Source organism: Pelophylax lessonae (assembly GCF_965119305.1).
Source record: "Pelophylax lessonae genome assembly, chromosome: 2".
Taxonomy (NCBI): Eukaryota; Metazoa; Chordata; class Amphibia; order Anura; family Ranidae; genus Pelophylax; species Pelophylax lessonae.
Window position 1 is genome coordinate 684,979,080 of NC_138769.1, and position 15,385 is coordinate 684,994,464.

The 15,385-nt window shown below is 39.9% G+C and overlaps 1 protein-coding gene across 1 annotated transcript in view; it reads right to left on the bottom strand.

Moving 5' to 3' along the window:
* The window catches only part of HEPHL1 (hephaestin like 1), a gene marked incomplete at its 5' end in the record, with an annotated part of 187,132 nt that overhangs the window by 108,482 nt on the left and 63,265 nt on the right, over nucleotides 1-15,385 (bottom strand). Inside the window, one exon of the mRNA XM_082246441.1 lies at nucleotides 11,127-11,381. Coding sequence (XP_082102567.1) covers nucleotides 11,127-11,381 — 255 coding nt within the window. The remainder of the gene's footprint in view (nucleotides 1-11,126; nucleotides 11,382-15,385) is intronic.

Here is a 15,385-nt window from a genome sequence, read left to right on the forward strand (position 1 = left end):
TTTGATAGTGGCCTTCAGCTTGTCTGCATTGTTGGGTCTGGTGTCTCTCATCTTCCTCTTGACAATACCCTACAGATTCTCTATGGGGTTTAGGTCAGGTTGAGTTTGTTGGCCAATCAAGCACAATGATACCATGATCATTAAACCAGGTAATGGTACATTTGGCAGTATGGGCAGGTGCCAAGTCCTGCTGGAAAATGAAATCAGCATCTCCATAAAGCCGGTCATCAGAGGGAGGCATGAAGTGCTCTAGAATTTCCTGGTAGAGGGCTGCACTGACTTTGGACTTGACAAAACACAGTGGACCCCACTTTGGCCAGCTATTAGACTACATTGACAAATATGTATCTCATTGCAGATACGTTATATGCACCTCACATCTGCTCCAGATGAGTGGATAAATCTACAAAATGCGCAGAGCTCTTTTGGAAGCTATGTCAACACAATGATGTGCCAATCATCAGAACACTCATATGAATTCTTTGCAATTATGATCCATCTCTACGGTGATAGTTCGATGCGACTAGCGAGGCAGTTAAGTCACAGTTAAGTCACCATCATTATGTACAATTTTAACATGCTATAATGAAACATGTTGATATTTATGAATCATAATAATAATGTGCTACCAATGAACATTACTTTATATTACTGTAGTATGTCCTGATGGAACATGTGTACATAGGTGAATTAATAAATGTGACACTATCTTCTTGTACTATGTCATGATTGAACATGTATACATATATGAATTAATAAAGGTGATTTTACAGTGCCTTGCGAAAGTATTCGGTTCCCTTGAACTTTGCAACCTTTTGCCACATTTCAGGCTTCAAACATAAAGATATAAAACTGTAATTTTTTGTGAAGAATCAACAACAAGTGGGACACAATCATGAAGTGGAACAAAATTTATTGGATATTTCAAACTTTGTTAACAAATAAAAAACTGAAAAATTGGGCGTGCAAAATTATTCAGCCCCTTTACTTTCAGTGCAGCAAACTCTCTCCAGAAGTTCAGTGAGGATCTCTGAATGATCCAATGTTGACCTAAATGACTAATGATGATAAATAGAATCCACCTGTGTGTAATCAAGTCTCCGTATAAGTGCACCTGCACTGTGATAGCCTCAGAGGTCCGTTTAAAGTGCAGAGAGCATCATGAAGAACAAGGAACACACCAGGCAGGTCCGAGATACTGTTGTGGAGAAGCTTAAAGCCGGATTTGGATATAAAAAGATTTCCCAAGCTTTAAACATCCTAAGGAGCACTGTGCAAGCGATAATATTGAAATGGAAGGAGTATCAGACCACTGCAAATCTACGAAGACCTGGCCGTCCCTCTAAACTTTCAGCTCATACAAGGAGAAGACTGATCAGAGATGCAGCCAAGAGGCCCATGATCACTCTGGATGAACTGCAGAGATCTACAGCTGAGGTGGGAGACTCTGTCCATAGGACAACAATCAGTCGTATACTGCACAAATCTGGCCTTTATGGAAGAGTGGTAAGAAGAAAGCCATTTCTTAAAGATATCCATAAAAAGTGTAGTTTAAAGTTTGCCACAAGCCACCTGGGAGACACACAAACATGTGGAAGAAGGTGCTCTGGTCAGATGAAACCAAAATCAAACTTTTTGGCAACAATGCAAAACGTTATGTTTGGCGTAAAAGCAACACAGCTCATCACCCTGAACATACCATCCCCACTGCCAAACATGGTGGTGGCAGCATCATGGTTTGGGCCTGCTTTTCTTCAGCAGGGACAGGGAAGATGGTTAAAATTGATGGGAAGATGGATGGAACCAAATACAGGACCATTCTGGAAGAAAACCTGATGGAGTCTGCAAAAGACCTGAGACTGGGACGGAGACGGAGATTTGTCTTCCAACAAGACAATGATCCAAAACATAAATCAAAATCTACAATGGAATGGTTCACAAATAAACATATCCAGGTGTTAGAATGGCCAAGTCAAAGTCCAGACCTGAATCCAATCGAGAATCTGTGGAAAGAACTGAAAACTGCTGACACAAATGCTCTCCATCCAACCTCACTGAGCTTGAGCTGTTTTGCAAGGAGGAATGGGCAAAAATTTCAGTCTCTCGATGTGCAAAACTGATAGAGACATACCCCAAGTGACTTACAGCTGTAATCGCAGCAAAAGGTGGCGCTACAAAGTATTAACTTAAGGGGGCTGAATAATTTTGCACGCCCAATTTTTCAGTTTTTTATTTGTTAAAAAAGTTTGAAATATCCAATAAATTTCGTTCCACTTCATGATTGTGTCCCACTTGTTGTTGATTCTTCACAAAAAATTACAGTTTTATATCTTTATGTTTGAAGCCTGAAATGTGGCAAAAGGTCGCAAAGTTCAAGGGGGCCGAATACTTTTGCAAGGCACTGTATATATCTATCAATTTAACAAGAATGTAGCCGCATGTTTCACATAAAGTCCCAATTCCCCCATTTTAATTATCTTGTAATAGGGATGGAGGCATATGACCCTACCCTGTCAATGTCTCATTTAAAGCCCTCTTTTTCTCAAATTCCAACACCAGCAGATGACATGGCTCCCCAAATTATCACTAACTGTGGAAACTTCACACTGGACCTCATGCAACTTGGATTCTGTGCCTCTGCACTCTTTTTCCTGACTCTGGGACCCCGATTTCCAAATGAAATGCAAAATTTACTTTCATCCGAAAGAGGACTTTGGACCACTGAGCAATAGTCCAGTCTTTTTTGTCCTTAGCCCAGGTAAGACGTCTGTGTGTGGTGGCTCTTGGAGCACTGACACCAGTGGTAGTCCACTCCTCGTAAATCTTCCCAAAATTCTTGAATGGCCTTTGCTTCACAATCCTCTCAAGGCTCTGGTTATCCTTGTTGCTTGTGCACCTTTTTCTACCACACTTTTTCCTTCCACTCAACTTACCATGAATATGCTTGGATACAGCACTCTGAACAGCCAGCTTCTTTAGCAATTAACTTTTGTGACTTACCCTTGTGGAGGGTGTCAATGACTGTCTTCTGGACAACTGCCAAGTCAGCAGTCTTACCCATAATTGTGTAACCTACTGAACCAGACTGATAGACCGATTAAAGGCTCAATAAACCTTTACAGGTGTTTTGAGTTATTTAGCTGATTAGATTGTGACACCATGAGTCTACAATATTTAACTTTTTTACAATATTCTAATTTTCTGAGATCCTGAATTTTGGATTTCCACTAGCTGTAAGCCATAATCATGAAAATTAAAAGAAAAACATGCTTGAAATATATCACTCTGTGAGTAATTAATCTATATAAAATATATGAGCTTCACTTTTTTTATTTAATTACTGAAATAAATTACCTTTTTGAGGCTATTCTAATTTTTTGAGATGCACCTGTATATTTATACAAGAACAGCATGTTTGCTTCTTTCCTTTCACAAAAATGATGGCTGCATTTGTTTTCTTCTTTCAGGCTAAGAATATTTTCAGCAAGTACAGCAAATAACTGTTGACCTTGCCAAAAAAACAGTGTCCTTGAAACTTTCTGTGAGCTGAAAAGAAAGCACAAACGTTTAGCTTTCTTGTGTAAAACTACGAGCCCCATCAATGCACCATGTAATGGAGATTCATAAAGGCAGACATGTTCGAAGTCTAGCCTGAAAAAGAAATATGAACCACCCCAGTGGAGTATTACATCAATAAACACCTGCATTAAATTTGGGTGAGGATCAGTTCCGTCATGTATAATTATGTAAAAGGAACAGGTTTGCCCAGTGCACCAGTCACCACCATTGATAGTAAGATACATTAGAAGTGCATGTATTTATTACAAATATGCTATAAGACATAACATTTTTGAATGTCACACGTTATGCTTAAATAATTAGAAATGTGAAAATTTGAAAATGTTTGTTTGTTTTTGAAACATTTATTTGATTTTTTAATGGTTTGTACGTTTTTGCTTTTGACTGTAGTGACAAGAAAATTTGGAGGGGCTAGATGGAAAATTTTTCTTGAAGGAACAAAATTCTAACTGTGAATGTGTTTTTTGTTCAGGAAAAATTGTACATATTGTACATATTAAACCTATTTATTATGTTTTGTTTTCAATTCAGTTAGCAGGACTGGATGACGTTTTAAGAACTTTTGAATGAAATTAGTTGATTCACTGATGGTATGGAGGAATGTTCTGATTAATAATTTTTTTTTTTACGAATGTTCAAAGAAAAATTTTAACTTGTATGGCCAGCTTAGATTTTATAAAGAAAAATGAGTGATAGTCACTCAGGTAGTTGCGCCCAGGATATGCCTTGGATCAATAGATATACTGTATATATTTAAATTGGTGGGGGTAAAAATGTATACATATAGAAATATGTGATAGTGTTTATGAGCTGCTAGTCAAAACAACAAATAGTTGGAGATATGTGCAAAACAATTGAAGACAGCGCTCAAAAAATAGTGAAAAATACTTCCCCATAAAATTATGAATATATGTGATAAATAAACTTACTTTAATTAAAATTACTTAATTCACTATACGCCAATTGTGCTTATAAATAGCAAAACTATTATTACGTATGATAAATAAATAAAATGAATAATTACTTATTACATTGAACACCAATTGTGCTTATATATAGCATAAATTATTAAGTATGATAAGTGACTGTGCACAACGTGAATTGAATAATAAATCCTTTGTGCAAACAACAATGATCAAAAAACAAGTCTTATAAAGTGAATCGTGCTTCCAAAGGACTTATTGTTCAACTCACGTTGTGCACAGTCACTTGTCATACTTAATAATTTATGCTATATATAAGCACAATTGGTGTTCAAAGTAATAAGTAATTATTAATTTTTTTTATTTATCATACGTAATAATATTTTATGCTAATTATAAGCACAATTGGTGTATAGTGAATTAAGTAATAATTTATTTATCACATATATTGATAATTTTATGGCGAAGTATTTTTCACTATTTTTTGAGCACTGTCTTCCATTGTTTTGCACACAGCTTAGATTTTAACTATAACGTATAGCAAATTAACTGTAATCAATGACGACCTGTATGCTGTAAAGGGGTACCCCAAGAGGCAACTCTCCCAGCCTACTTTCACAATAAATCCACCATTTCTAAAGTCACAAAGAGAGAAATTAAACATTGAAGCGAGCTGTAATCCAGTACAGGTAACAATGATATATATGTATGTAGCGATCTTTTAGACAACACATGGAAATTTCTTATGAAATTTAGGAAATCCCACAGTTGTATGAATATCTGATACACATTTTATGAAACTATAAATGGGAATTGACTTATAAAGAGCTCACAGACCACCAATAATAAGCTACACATGACTCATCCAGTCAAAAGTCCTGGAACTCAAACATCATCCAAAGACAAAGAGCATCTCCTAAATCTCTGGTGACAGTGCAGTCTGGACCACCGATTCATCTGGGTATGATTCAAGGTGGTGTGAGGAGAGAGATACCTGTATCGAGATTTGAGACACATGGATACCATTATCAATATCTCCTCACACTGGCCTGCTTTGGGCTAGCTGAACTATTCCATATGGACTACAGCGTCCTGAACTATAACCCCATGTCCTAATATGCTAAGTATCACAGTATTGTATTGCTACTTGTGGACTGATTGTGACATGGCACCTATTTAATTTTTTGGCATACATTTGTCCCATTGAATTCAGGTGATGCATACGAACCATACATTGCTATAATTTCAGAACATTGATTATTCATATGACATTGTCATGCAAGGTTCTTTTTTCTACATCATGTTCCTTCTCATTTCCATGATGAACTGTATTCTGCACTGCTGAATTGTCTGTTCTGTAATAATTTATGCATTATTCAACTGCTACAAGAATTACATTGTAAGCAATTTTCTTTCATCCCATACCTGGTGTACATGTGAGATAACTATTATTGATTTTTAATACATTTGTGGACTTTAGCAAGTATGCATGGTGTAAGCTGGGGAACAGGTAGCAGGTACAAAGCTCCCTGGGATAAGCAGTCTTGCAGGTACAGATACCAAATCCAAGAAGGTAGTGACAAACAGTGTGGTGTTTATTTGTGCTCTATACAAGTTTCATGGCAATCCTCTTAAGGGCACTTCAGTAATGGGCAAGGGCACTAAAAGATTTCAGAAGAGGGGCAATGGGGCTGACATTTAATACACAGGACAGGATTGACAATAATTCTCTATCTTTTGGGCCAGTAAAACCTGCGTAATATTATTCCAGTGGTTTTCTACTAGAGTCGAGCCAGAGTCGAGCAAGGCCATAGTAGGCTTATTATTAACAGTCATTTTGCACATGTACTTTCCTACACTCAGGCGCTGCAACGAATGAAATAGCAGCAAACACAGACTGCCTTCTAAGAGATATGTCACACTGCGTGGGTTCATCTGTCAATGGACAGTTTGCTTCAAAATGTCCCAGTTCCTGGCAACAGAAACACCTGATGTTGCCCCAGTTTGGTTTGCTGACAGGCAGTGGCTTCCCTTTGTTGGGGGTGCCAAATTTCTGTCCTGGCACCAAAAACCCTTTCCCCTTTGTCTCCTTGTTATGAATACCACCCCCTTCCCCTGAAACAGTCTTACCGGTTGCCTGGGGAGACCGTGGCTTTGGGTGGAAAGTCCATGCAGCTGTAGGGGTGGTGACCAGGCACTCTGTAGCAAAATACCTCTCAACGAGCTCCACCAGGTTGTCTGCCAACTTGGGGTCCCCTTGACTCACCCACTTCTGCAGGGGAATTGGTGGTGACCTCAGGAATCGGTCCATGACCACACACTCCACTATTTGTGGCCCAGACAGGGACTCCCTGTAACCATTTCCACACCAGGTGGGTTAGGTCAAACATCTGTGATCTTGGGGGCCTCTCATCTCCGAAGGACCAGTTGTTGACCTGCTATGCCTGAACGGCCAAGGTGACACCAAGACGCTCCAGGATTTCCTACTTGACCTTCTCATAATAGGCCTTCTGCGATTCTCCAGTAGGAGGGCAACCAGTCTGACCCACTGGGTTTTAGGCCAACCTTCCCCCTCAGCGGTCCTTTCAAACGTCAACAGGAAGGCCTCTGAGCCCTCATCTGCAGTCATCTTAGGGAGGAAGCGACCCACATGTATGGCTAAAGGCTTGTATCAAACACCTTCAATTTTAGCAGGTGATCACTGCGCCAGCATCTCCACAACTTCAGTCAGGGTTTTCCTATCCGTTATTGCACCAGTGGCTAGCTGTTTAAACAGCCCCTGCGTTTTCTCCTGTACAGCACCAATCTGTTGGCTTGTCTGATTTCCCAGGAGGAGAGCACTGGCTGTCTGTCTCAAGTGAGTATAAATTGGCCTGGGGGAGAAGACCAAGATCCGAACTGGATCGTGGATCAGAGATCCCTGAATGTGTATGAGAGAAGCCTGGGAGATGTATAATACCCTGAACAGGACTTTTTCTAGCTCTCTCTAGGATGCCCTGCTGCAATGGTTAGCTACCATCTGTTATCAATGGTGTCAGAACAATTGATCTATGGACAGATTTCATCACCTTTAACATACACGGAATAATCAAAAGTCCAGATTGCACTGTCATCAAAGATATATGAGATGCTCTTTGTCTTTGGAAGGTGTTTGAGTTCTAATACATTTGCTCAGACAAATATTTCAGGCAGTGTGGGGCTTATTATTGGTGGTCTATGAGTTTTTTTATACATCCTCTTCCATTTACAGTTTCAGAAGATTTGTATCGGATATGCACACACAGATGCAGGATGTCATAATAAATTTCCATATGGTGTCTATCGGAGCACTATACAAGTATATCTCATTGCCTTTTATTGGATTACAGCTGGCCTCAATAGGAGAAAGAACATTTTATAATTCTATTGCAGCGTTATTGTGAACATAGGCTTATAGAACTACCTCTTGGAGTACCTAATAAGCATACAGGTTGCCATTTATGATAGTGAATTGGCTTCAAGTTGTAGTGGGCCTTACCACGCATTCTATCTTATCCATTACCTTTATTATTAAGTATATAATGCTTACAAGGAAAGGTCATGTTGTGGTACATTTTGGGGTTCATTACGAAAGGCAAATAAACAGTACACTCTGAAAGTACAGTTGCTCCAGAGCTTTTCACAGATGAGAGTAGGTTTACCCTGAGCACATGTGACAGACGTGAAATGGTCTGGAGAAGTCATAGAGAACATTAAGCTGCCTGTAACATTGTTCAGCATAACCGGTTTGGTGGTGGGTCAGTGATAGTCTGGGGAGGCAAATCCATGGAGGGGCGCACAGACCTCTACAGGCTAGACAATGGGACCCTGACTGCCAATAGGTTTTGGGATGAAATCGTTGGAAAGATTGTCAGACCCTATGCTAGTGCAGTGAGTCCTGGGTTCCTCCAGCTGCATAACCATTCCCGGCCCCATGTGGCGAAAGTATGCAGCCAGTTCCTGGAGGATGAAGCAATTGATACCATTGAATGACCCCTACACTCGCCTGACCTAAATCCAAAAGATACCTCTGGGACATTATGTTTTGGTCCATCCAATGCCACCAAGTTGCACCTCAGTCTGTTCAGGAGCTCAGTGATGCCCTGATCCAGATCTGGGGGGAAATACCACGGGACACCATCTGTCATCTCATTAGGAGCATTCCCCGACATTGTCTGGCATGCATACAAGCACGGGGGGGGGGGGGGGGGCATACAAACTACTGAGTACTATTTTGAGTTCTGCAATAAAATTTCAGCAAAATGGACGAGCCTGCTGCATCATTTTTTCACTTTGATTTTTGGGGTGTCGGATTTCAGCCCTCTGTAGGGTGATCATTTTCGTTTCCATCAAACAATGTGGCATCCTTTCGTTCCTAACACATTACCCAGTCCATATCAGTATAGATATCCAGCATGATACGTTTCCCCATTGAGATCTGATGTGTTTTCAAAGTGTTCCTTTAATTTCTTTGAACAGTGTACATAAAATCTAGATGTAAGGTATCTTACTATTATTGGCAGTGACTGGGTAAACTTTTTACTAGTTATTTTTGCATGTTCAAAATCCAGCTTGTGTGACAATCATGGCTCTTCTATAGATACAATGCAGAAATAAGTGTAGCCACAAAGGGGCAGGAAGTGTCTTATTTACAAGATCGTCAGGTGAAGATAAAGGGAAAAAGCCATAAAGAGCACTAATGCTGCCATCACATCTAAGAGCTGGAAAGCTGCAATACATTACATTTCTTTGGGGGTTTGATACACTTTATCCCATTTACTTTGGTTTTTCACTTCTAGCATTATTGTCATCTCTTCTTGTGATGTTACCCCTACTCACAGAGATAGCCCCGTTCCACAGCCCTTACAGTGGATATAAAAAGCCTACACAGCCCTGTTGAATGTCAGGTTTCTGTGATGTAAAAAAATGAGACAAAGACAAATCATTTCAGAACTTTTTCCACCTTTAATGTGACCTATAAACGGTACGACTCAATTGAACAACAAACTGAAATCTTTTAGGTGGAGGTAAGTAAAAATAAAAAAACGAAAATAATATGGTTGCATAAGCATGCACACCCTTAAACTAATACTTTGGTAAATCATCTTTTGATTGTATTACAGCACTCAGTCTTTTTGGGTAGAAGTCTATCAGCATGGCACATATTGACTTGCCAATATTTGCCGACTCTTCTTTGCAAAAACACTCCAAATCTTTCAGATTGCGAGGACATCTCCTGTGCACAGCCCTCTTCAGATCACCCCACAGATTTTCAATCGGATTCAGGTCTGGGCTCTGGCTGGGCCATTCCAAAACATTAATCTTCTTCTGGTGAAGCCATTCCTTTGTTGATTTAGATGTATGCTTTGGGTCGTTGTTATGCTAAAAAATGAAGTTCTAGCAGAAGCCTGAAGGTTTTGTGCCAATATTGACTGATATTTGGACCTTTCCCTCTTCTTTGACTAAGGTCCCTGTTTCAGCTGAAGAAAAGCAGCCCCAAAGCATGATGCTGCCACCACTATGCTTCACTGTGGGTACGGTGCTCTTTTGGTGAGGTGCAGTGTTATTTTTGCACCAAACATATCTTTTGGAATTATGGGCAAAAAATTCAACCTTGGTTTTATCAGACCATAAAACATTTTCCCAAATGTTTTTGGGAAACTTCAGATGTGTTTTTGCAACATGTCTTGCCACTCTACCCCATAGCCCAGACATATGACGAATACGGGAGATTGTTGTCACAAACCACTACACAGCCAGTACTTGCCAGATATTCCTGCAGCTTCTTTAATGTTGCTGTAGGCCTCTTGGCAGCCTCCCTGACCAGTTTTCTTCTCATCTTTTCATCAATTTTGTAGGGATGGACAGTTCTTGGTAATGTCACTAATGTGCCATATTTTCTCCACTTGATGACTGGCTTCACTGTGCTCCGTGGTATATCTAATGCCTTGGAAATTCTTTTGTACCATTCCCCTGACTGATACCTTTTAACAATGAGATCCCTCTGATGCTTTGGAAGCTCTCTGCGGACAATGGCTTTTGCTGTAGGATACGACTAAGAAATTGTCAGGAAAGACCTACTAGAACAGCTGAACTTTATTTGGGTTTAATCAGAGGCACTTTAAATGATGGCAAGTGTGTACAGACTCATATTTAACATGAGTTTGAATGTGATTGCCTAATTCTGAGCAAAGCTACATCCCCAGTTATAAGAGTACACTTATACAACCACATTAATTTAGTTTATTACTTTTAGTTCCCCCCTAAAAGATTTCAGTTGTTTTTTAATTGAGTTGTGCAGTTTATAGGTCACATTAAAGGTGGAAATAGTTCTAAAATGATTTATCTTTGTCTCATTTTTTTACATCACAGAAACAGGGGTGTGTAGACTTTTTATATCCATTGTAAATATCCACATTAAGTTCTGACACCTCTACTGTATATAAAAGGGCCCAGATGATCAGCAATTAAAAATTGGAGCCCTGCCTGGTCCTCCACTGTCATTTTACGTACCCATGCAGTCTTTACATGTGGTATCTCTACCCCTACCTGCTGCCTATATCACTTATAACACCAGCAACGTTTAGACCTGCCCTCCTTATTTACCTTCAAAGTGGTCATTCACTTGGCAGGTTAACATCCATGATCCAGCATTAGATGGTGTCATCTCCACTGTGGTGAATGTGGCAGGGAACAGATTAATGACGTCAGTTCTGTGGCCTTGGTTGGTGACCGTGTGCCCATGAAAGTAGGCTGAGTGGATATCTACTTCATTACCGATGCTAAACAAATGCCAGGACACCGATTTACCCACACACATGTCCATAGCCGGGAGGTTCCCATACAAATATCCATTAATTGCTGAAAATAAAATACATTAATGAGATCAATCAGTGTCCATCATTTTTTTTAAATACAAGGCATTCAGCTACTGCAGAGCTTATGTAGACAGATGTTTAAGAGGCCTTGTTTCAGGCTGGGCTGTGCACAGTTGGATCCCCATCCTCCCCAACTTGTTCATGAAGCCCAAAAACAGCGACAGCAGTGCAAAGCACCCAAGAAATATGTTCTTTGCAAAATAGCTAAATGCAATGTAATATAAGCTGTGCTCAGGTGCTCTTAAAAAGGTCATCTACTCAATTTAATGCCTTACTCAAGCCAAGACTTTTTTTTTTTTTTTCGTTTTGAATAGTATAAAGAGTGAGGACTTCTCTTGAGGTTTTATTGCTGTCTCATCTCCATTGTGGAGTCCCCCCCCCCCCTTTTTCTGTCTCTTTCACTAGTGTCAAAACAGGATGAGAGCGCAAAGGTGTTCAATAGGGGTATAGACAGCATAAAAATTAAAATTCTGATTATTTCTTATTCTATCCAAAGCTTTATAAAAAAAAAAAAGTTATGGCTGGAGTTGGGCTTTATTTCTGGCGGCTTTGGAACAAGACAACTGTTCAAAGTAGTCACATACAGATTCCCATTGGTGAACATGTAAGTATGGCCATTTGTATGAAAACAATAATGGGAGGGGAGGCTTGATCTTACCTTGCATAGAGGTAGAAGCCCTGTGGACAGCCTGGGCTTGGGGCCCAAGGGCCTCTACAGGGACACGGTGATTGAACTAAAGACTGACACAGGTATCTGAAGGCACCACATGGTTCCTACACTTCAGCACAGTTGTTAGTTGAGAAACATTTCAGGTAGGGATGGGTTGAACACCCCCCTGTTCGGTTTGCAGCAGAACTCCTGAACAGGGGAAATGTTCTAACCTGAACAGAGAACCCCATTAAAGTCTGAGAGCTGAACAGGAAAAATCAAAAGTGCCCATTTTGAAAGCTTATATGCAGGTAATTGACCATAAAAGGGGTATGGGGGTCTGGGTACTGCCCTGGGGGACATGCATCAGGAGCAGTGAATTTAATTATGCCTAAATTGCAAAAATAAAAATGAAACATTACTTTGAATATAGTGCCTGGGGGGGTCCTCTAATTTGCCTGCAAATTGGCGCATTTACAGCATGCATAAAACATGCTACAGCAAAAATGACATTTCTACAGAAAATAAAACATCCCCAGACATGTAGATGTTTTGATTAGTCCTTTATTAAAAATCTTCCTCTGATCTTCTCCCTCCGGTGTTCTTCCTCCGGTCTTCTGTGCCTCCGGTCTTTTCCGTCACCAACGCAGTCTTCCTCCAACGCTGTCTCCCATGATTATGCCAGCTCTTCTCTTTGCGGCTTCTTATATAGCCATGGGGCGTGGCCATCTGGTTACGTCATAATCACAGGAGACCGCGTCAGAAGAGGACCAGGTTGGCGGCGGAGAAGTCTGAAGGCACATAAGACCGGAGAAAGAAGACCGGAGGCAGAAGATCGGAGGAAGAAGAGCTGAGGGAGAGGACCTGAGGGAGAAGATTGGAGACCGCAGACCCCCACAATCACTGCCCAGGGTTGTCAGGAAGAGGCCCTTGTCCCCATCAACCTGGGGACAAGGTGCTTTGGGGTGGGGGGTTGCAGAGTCCCCCCACCCCCTTATGTTGAGGGCGTGTGGCTGCATGCTCAGATAAGGGTCTTTTATGGATTTTGGGGGGAACCCCACTGCACTTTTTTTCTTTTTTTTTTGGTGTGGGGGTTCCCCTCAAAATCCATACCAGACCGAAGGTTTAAATGGAAGCTCATACCATGCCCACCAAGAGGAAAGATAAAACTGGCAATACACTGTAAGATCTCTCCCGTTCAGCCCGATGTAGATGGATTAATCCTTCTGCAGGCTATTGTATTCTGACAGCTGTCAGAATGCCTGAACAGTGCTTGCATATGACAGGGAGCAGAAGATATTTGGCCGAGAGTTTTTTCCCTGGCTCCTCTAATTTTCAGATTGAAATATGTTGAGTGGGAGAATGCAAACAGGGCCATCGCCAGCTTGAATTTGCTCAGTGTATGGCCAGATTTAAAATTCAGCCCCTTTTAAAAGAAAAACATCTCATATCACCCTATGACCTCTCAGGTGTTCCCTATTGAGATGATCCCAAAATAAACATGAGTCTGCAGGATCTGTATTATAGTATTTTTTTTAGATCTGCACAGTGCCAAGAATGGCTGAGATTTCTGGTGGTTGGGGCTTATTATGACCATTATGGCAACAATAAAGTAGTTGACTGCCCTGCCAAAATCAACCATTCGCAGATATTTTATTTATCTGTATATCATTTATCTGTAACATTGTGGTTATTTTAACATACATAGTTGTAAAAGTTATTCACTTTTGCATAATGTGGCCCTTTGAAGCATTCTGTATGTAATCCACATCCAATCTACTGTACATTAGTCCATATGGTATACAAGAAAAATTGGGAAGGAGGCTACGCTAGGTAGTCTCTACTTGTTCCAAAGATTTTACTGGTACCACATCCTTAATTATAAGACACTGAAAAATACATCAAATCCCTTAAAGAAAAAACTAGTAGGACTTTCAGGGTACCACACCAAAAAAGGTTATATTAAAATATTCATTTTATTTTACAAACATTAAAAAGGGATTAAAATACAAACCCCAACATGTAGGTAATAAGGTAATTCTTGCAAAAAACTGCACAAGTGCACCCATTGGGCCACTATGGTTATAATTAGATATGTAGAGGTGGTTGCCTATGCTTTATAGCCAATATTTACCCGTACGTCGGCTAGGAGAAGTGGTTGTACCGGGATGGTGCCTGCAGCCAAAACATATTTGTAACAAATAAATACATTTATATCGATTTTTAAAAATTTGTATTTTCTTTTTCATTTTTTTTTTGTTTATTTGAATTTCTTTGGGTTTCAATATAACCTACTTGGTTTATCTTATGCACCTACAAAGTCCCTAGAGCCCATACTCTAAACTCTTCTATTAGTTTGGGATGTTGGTGCTTCAAGGTTTTACAAATGGTTCCACCCTTCTAATGTAATCTATATCAATTTACTTGGCATAACATCATCTTTCACATTATACCAAACAATTGGGCTAACTTTACTGTTTTGGTTTATTTTAATTCATGAAATTGCATTTGAAAGGCCGCTGTGCAAATACCGTGTGACATAATTTTATTCTCTAGGGTCTCTGCTAAAAAATATATATAATGTTTGGGGGTTCTAAGTAATTTTCTAGCAAAAAATACTGATTTGAACTTGTAAGCAACAAATGTCAGAAAAAGGCTTTGGCATGAAGGGGTTAAACCTTTTTTAACCACTTAAGCCCCGGAGGATTTGGCTGCTAAACGACCAGGCGGTATTTTGCGATTCGGCACTGCATGACTTTAACGGACAATTGCACGGTCGTGCGACGTTGTACCTAAACGAATTTGGCGTCCTTTTTTTCCCACAAACAGAGCTTTCTTTTGGTGGTATTTGATCACCTGTGCGATTTTTTTTTTTGATCATGCGCTATAAACAAAAAAAGAGCGTAAATTTTGCAAAAATAGCAATATTTTTCACATTTTTTTATATGAAATTCCCCCCAAAAAAATGTAAAAATCAAAATTTTTTAACATTTTCGGCCAATTTGTTTTATGATAGAGAGAAGTGACCAGCGCTACGGACTGTAATTTATGGTGGGGGGGTGAAAAGGTGTAAGCTGGTTGTTTTATGCTACCTATGTTTGGTAAAAAAAAATCGCAAAAAGCGTATTTTGATTGGTTTGCGCAAAAGTTATCACGTTTACTAACAAAGAGAAAGATTTTTGTCATTTTTGTTGTTTTTTTTTAACGCGTAATGGCGGCGATCTGCAATTTTTTTTTTTTTTTTTTTTGCGGTACTGCGACATTGCGGCGGACAGATCGGACCCTTGACTGACATTTTTGACACTTTTGGGGTTACCAGTGACATTTCTACAGTAATC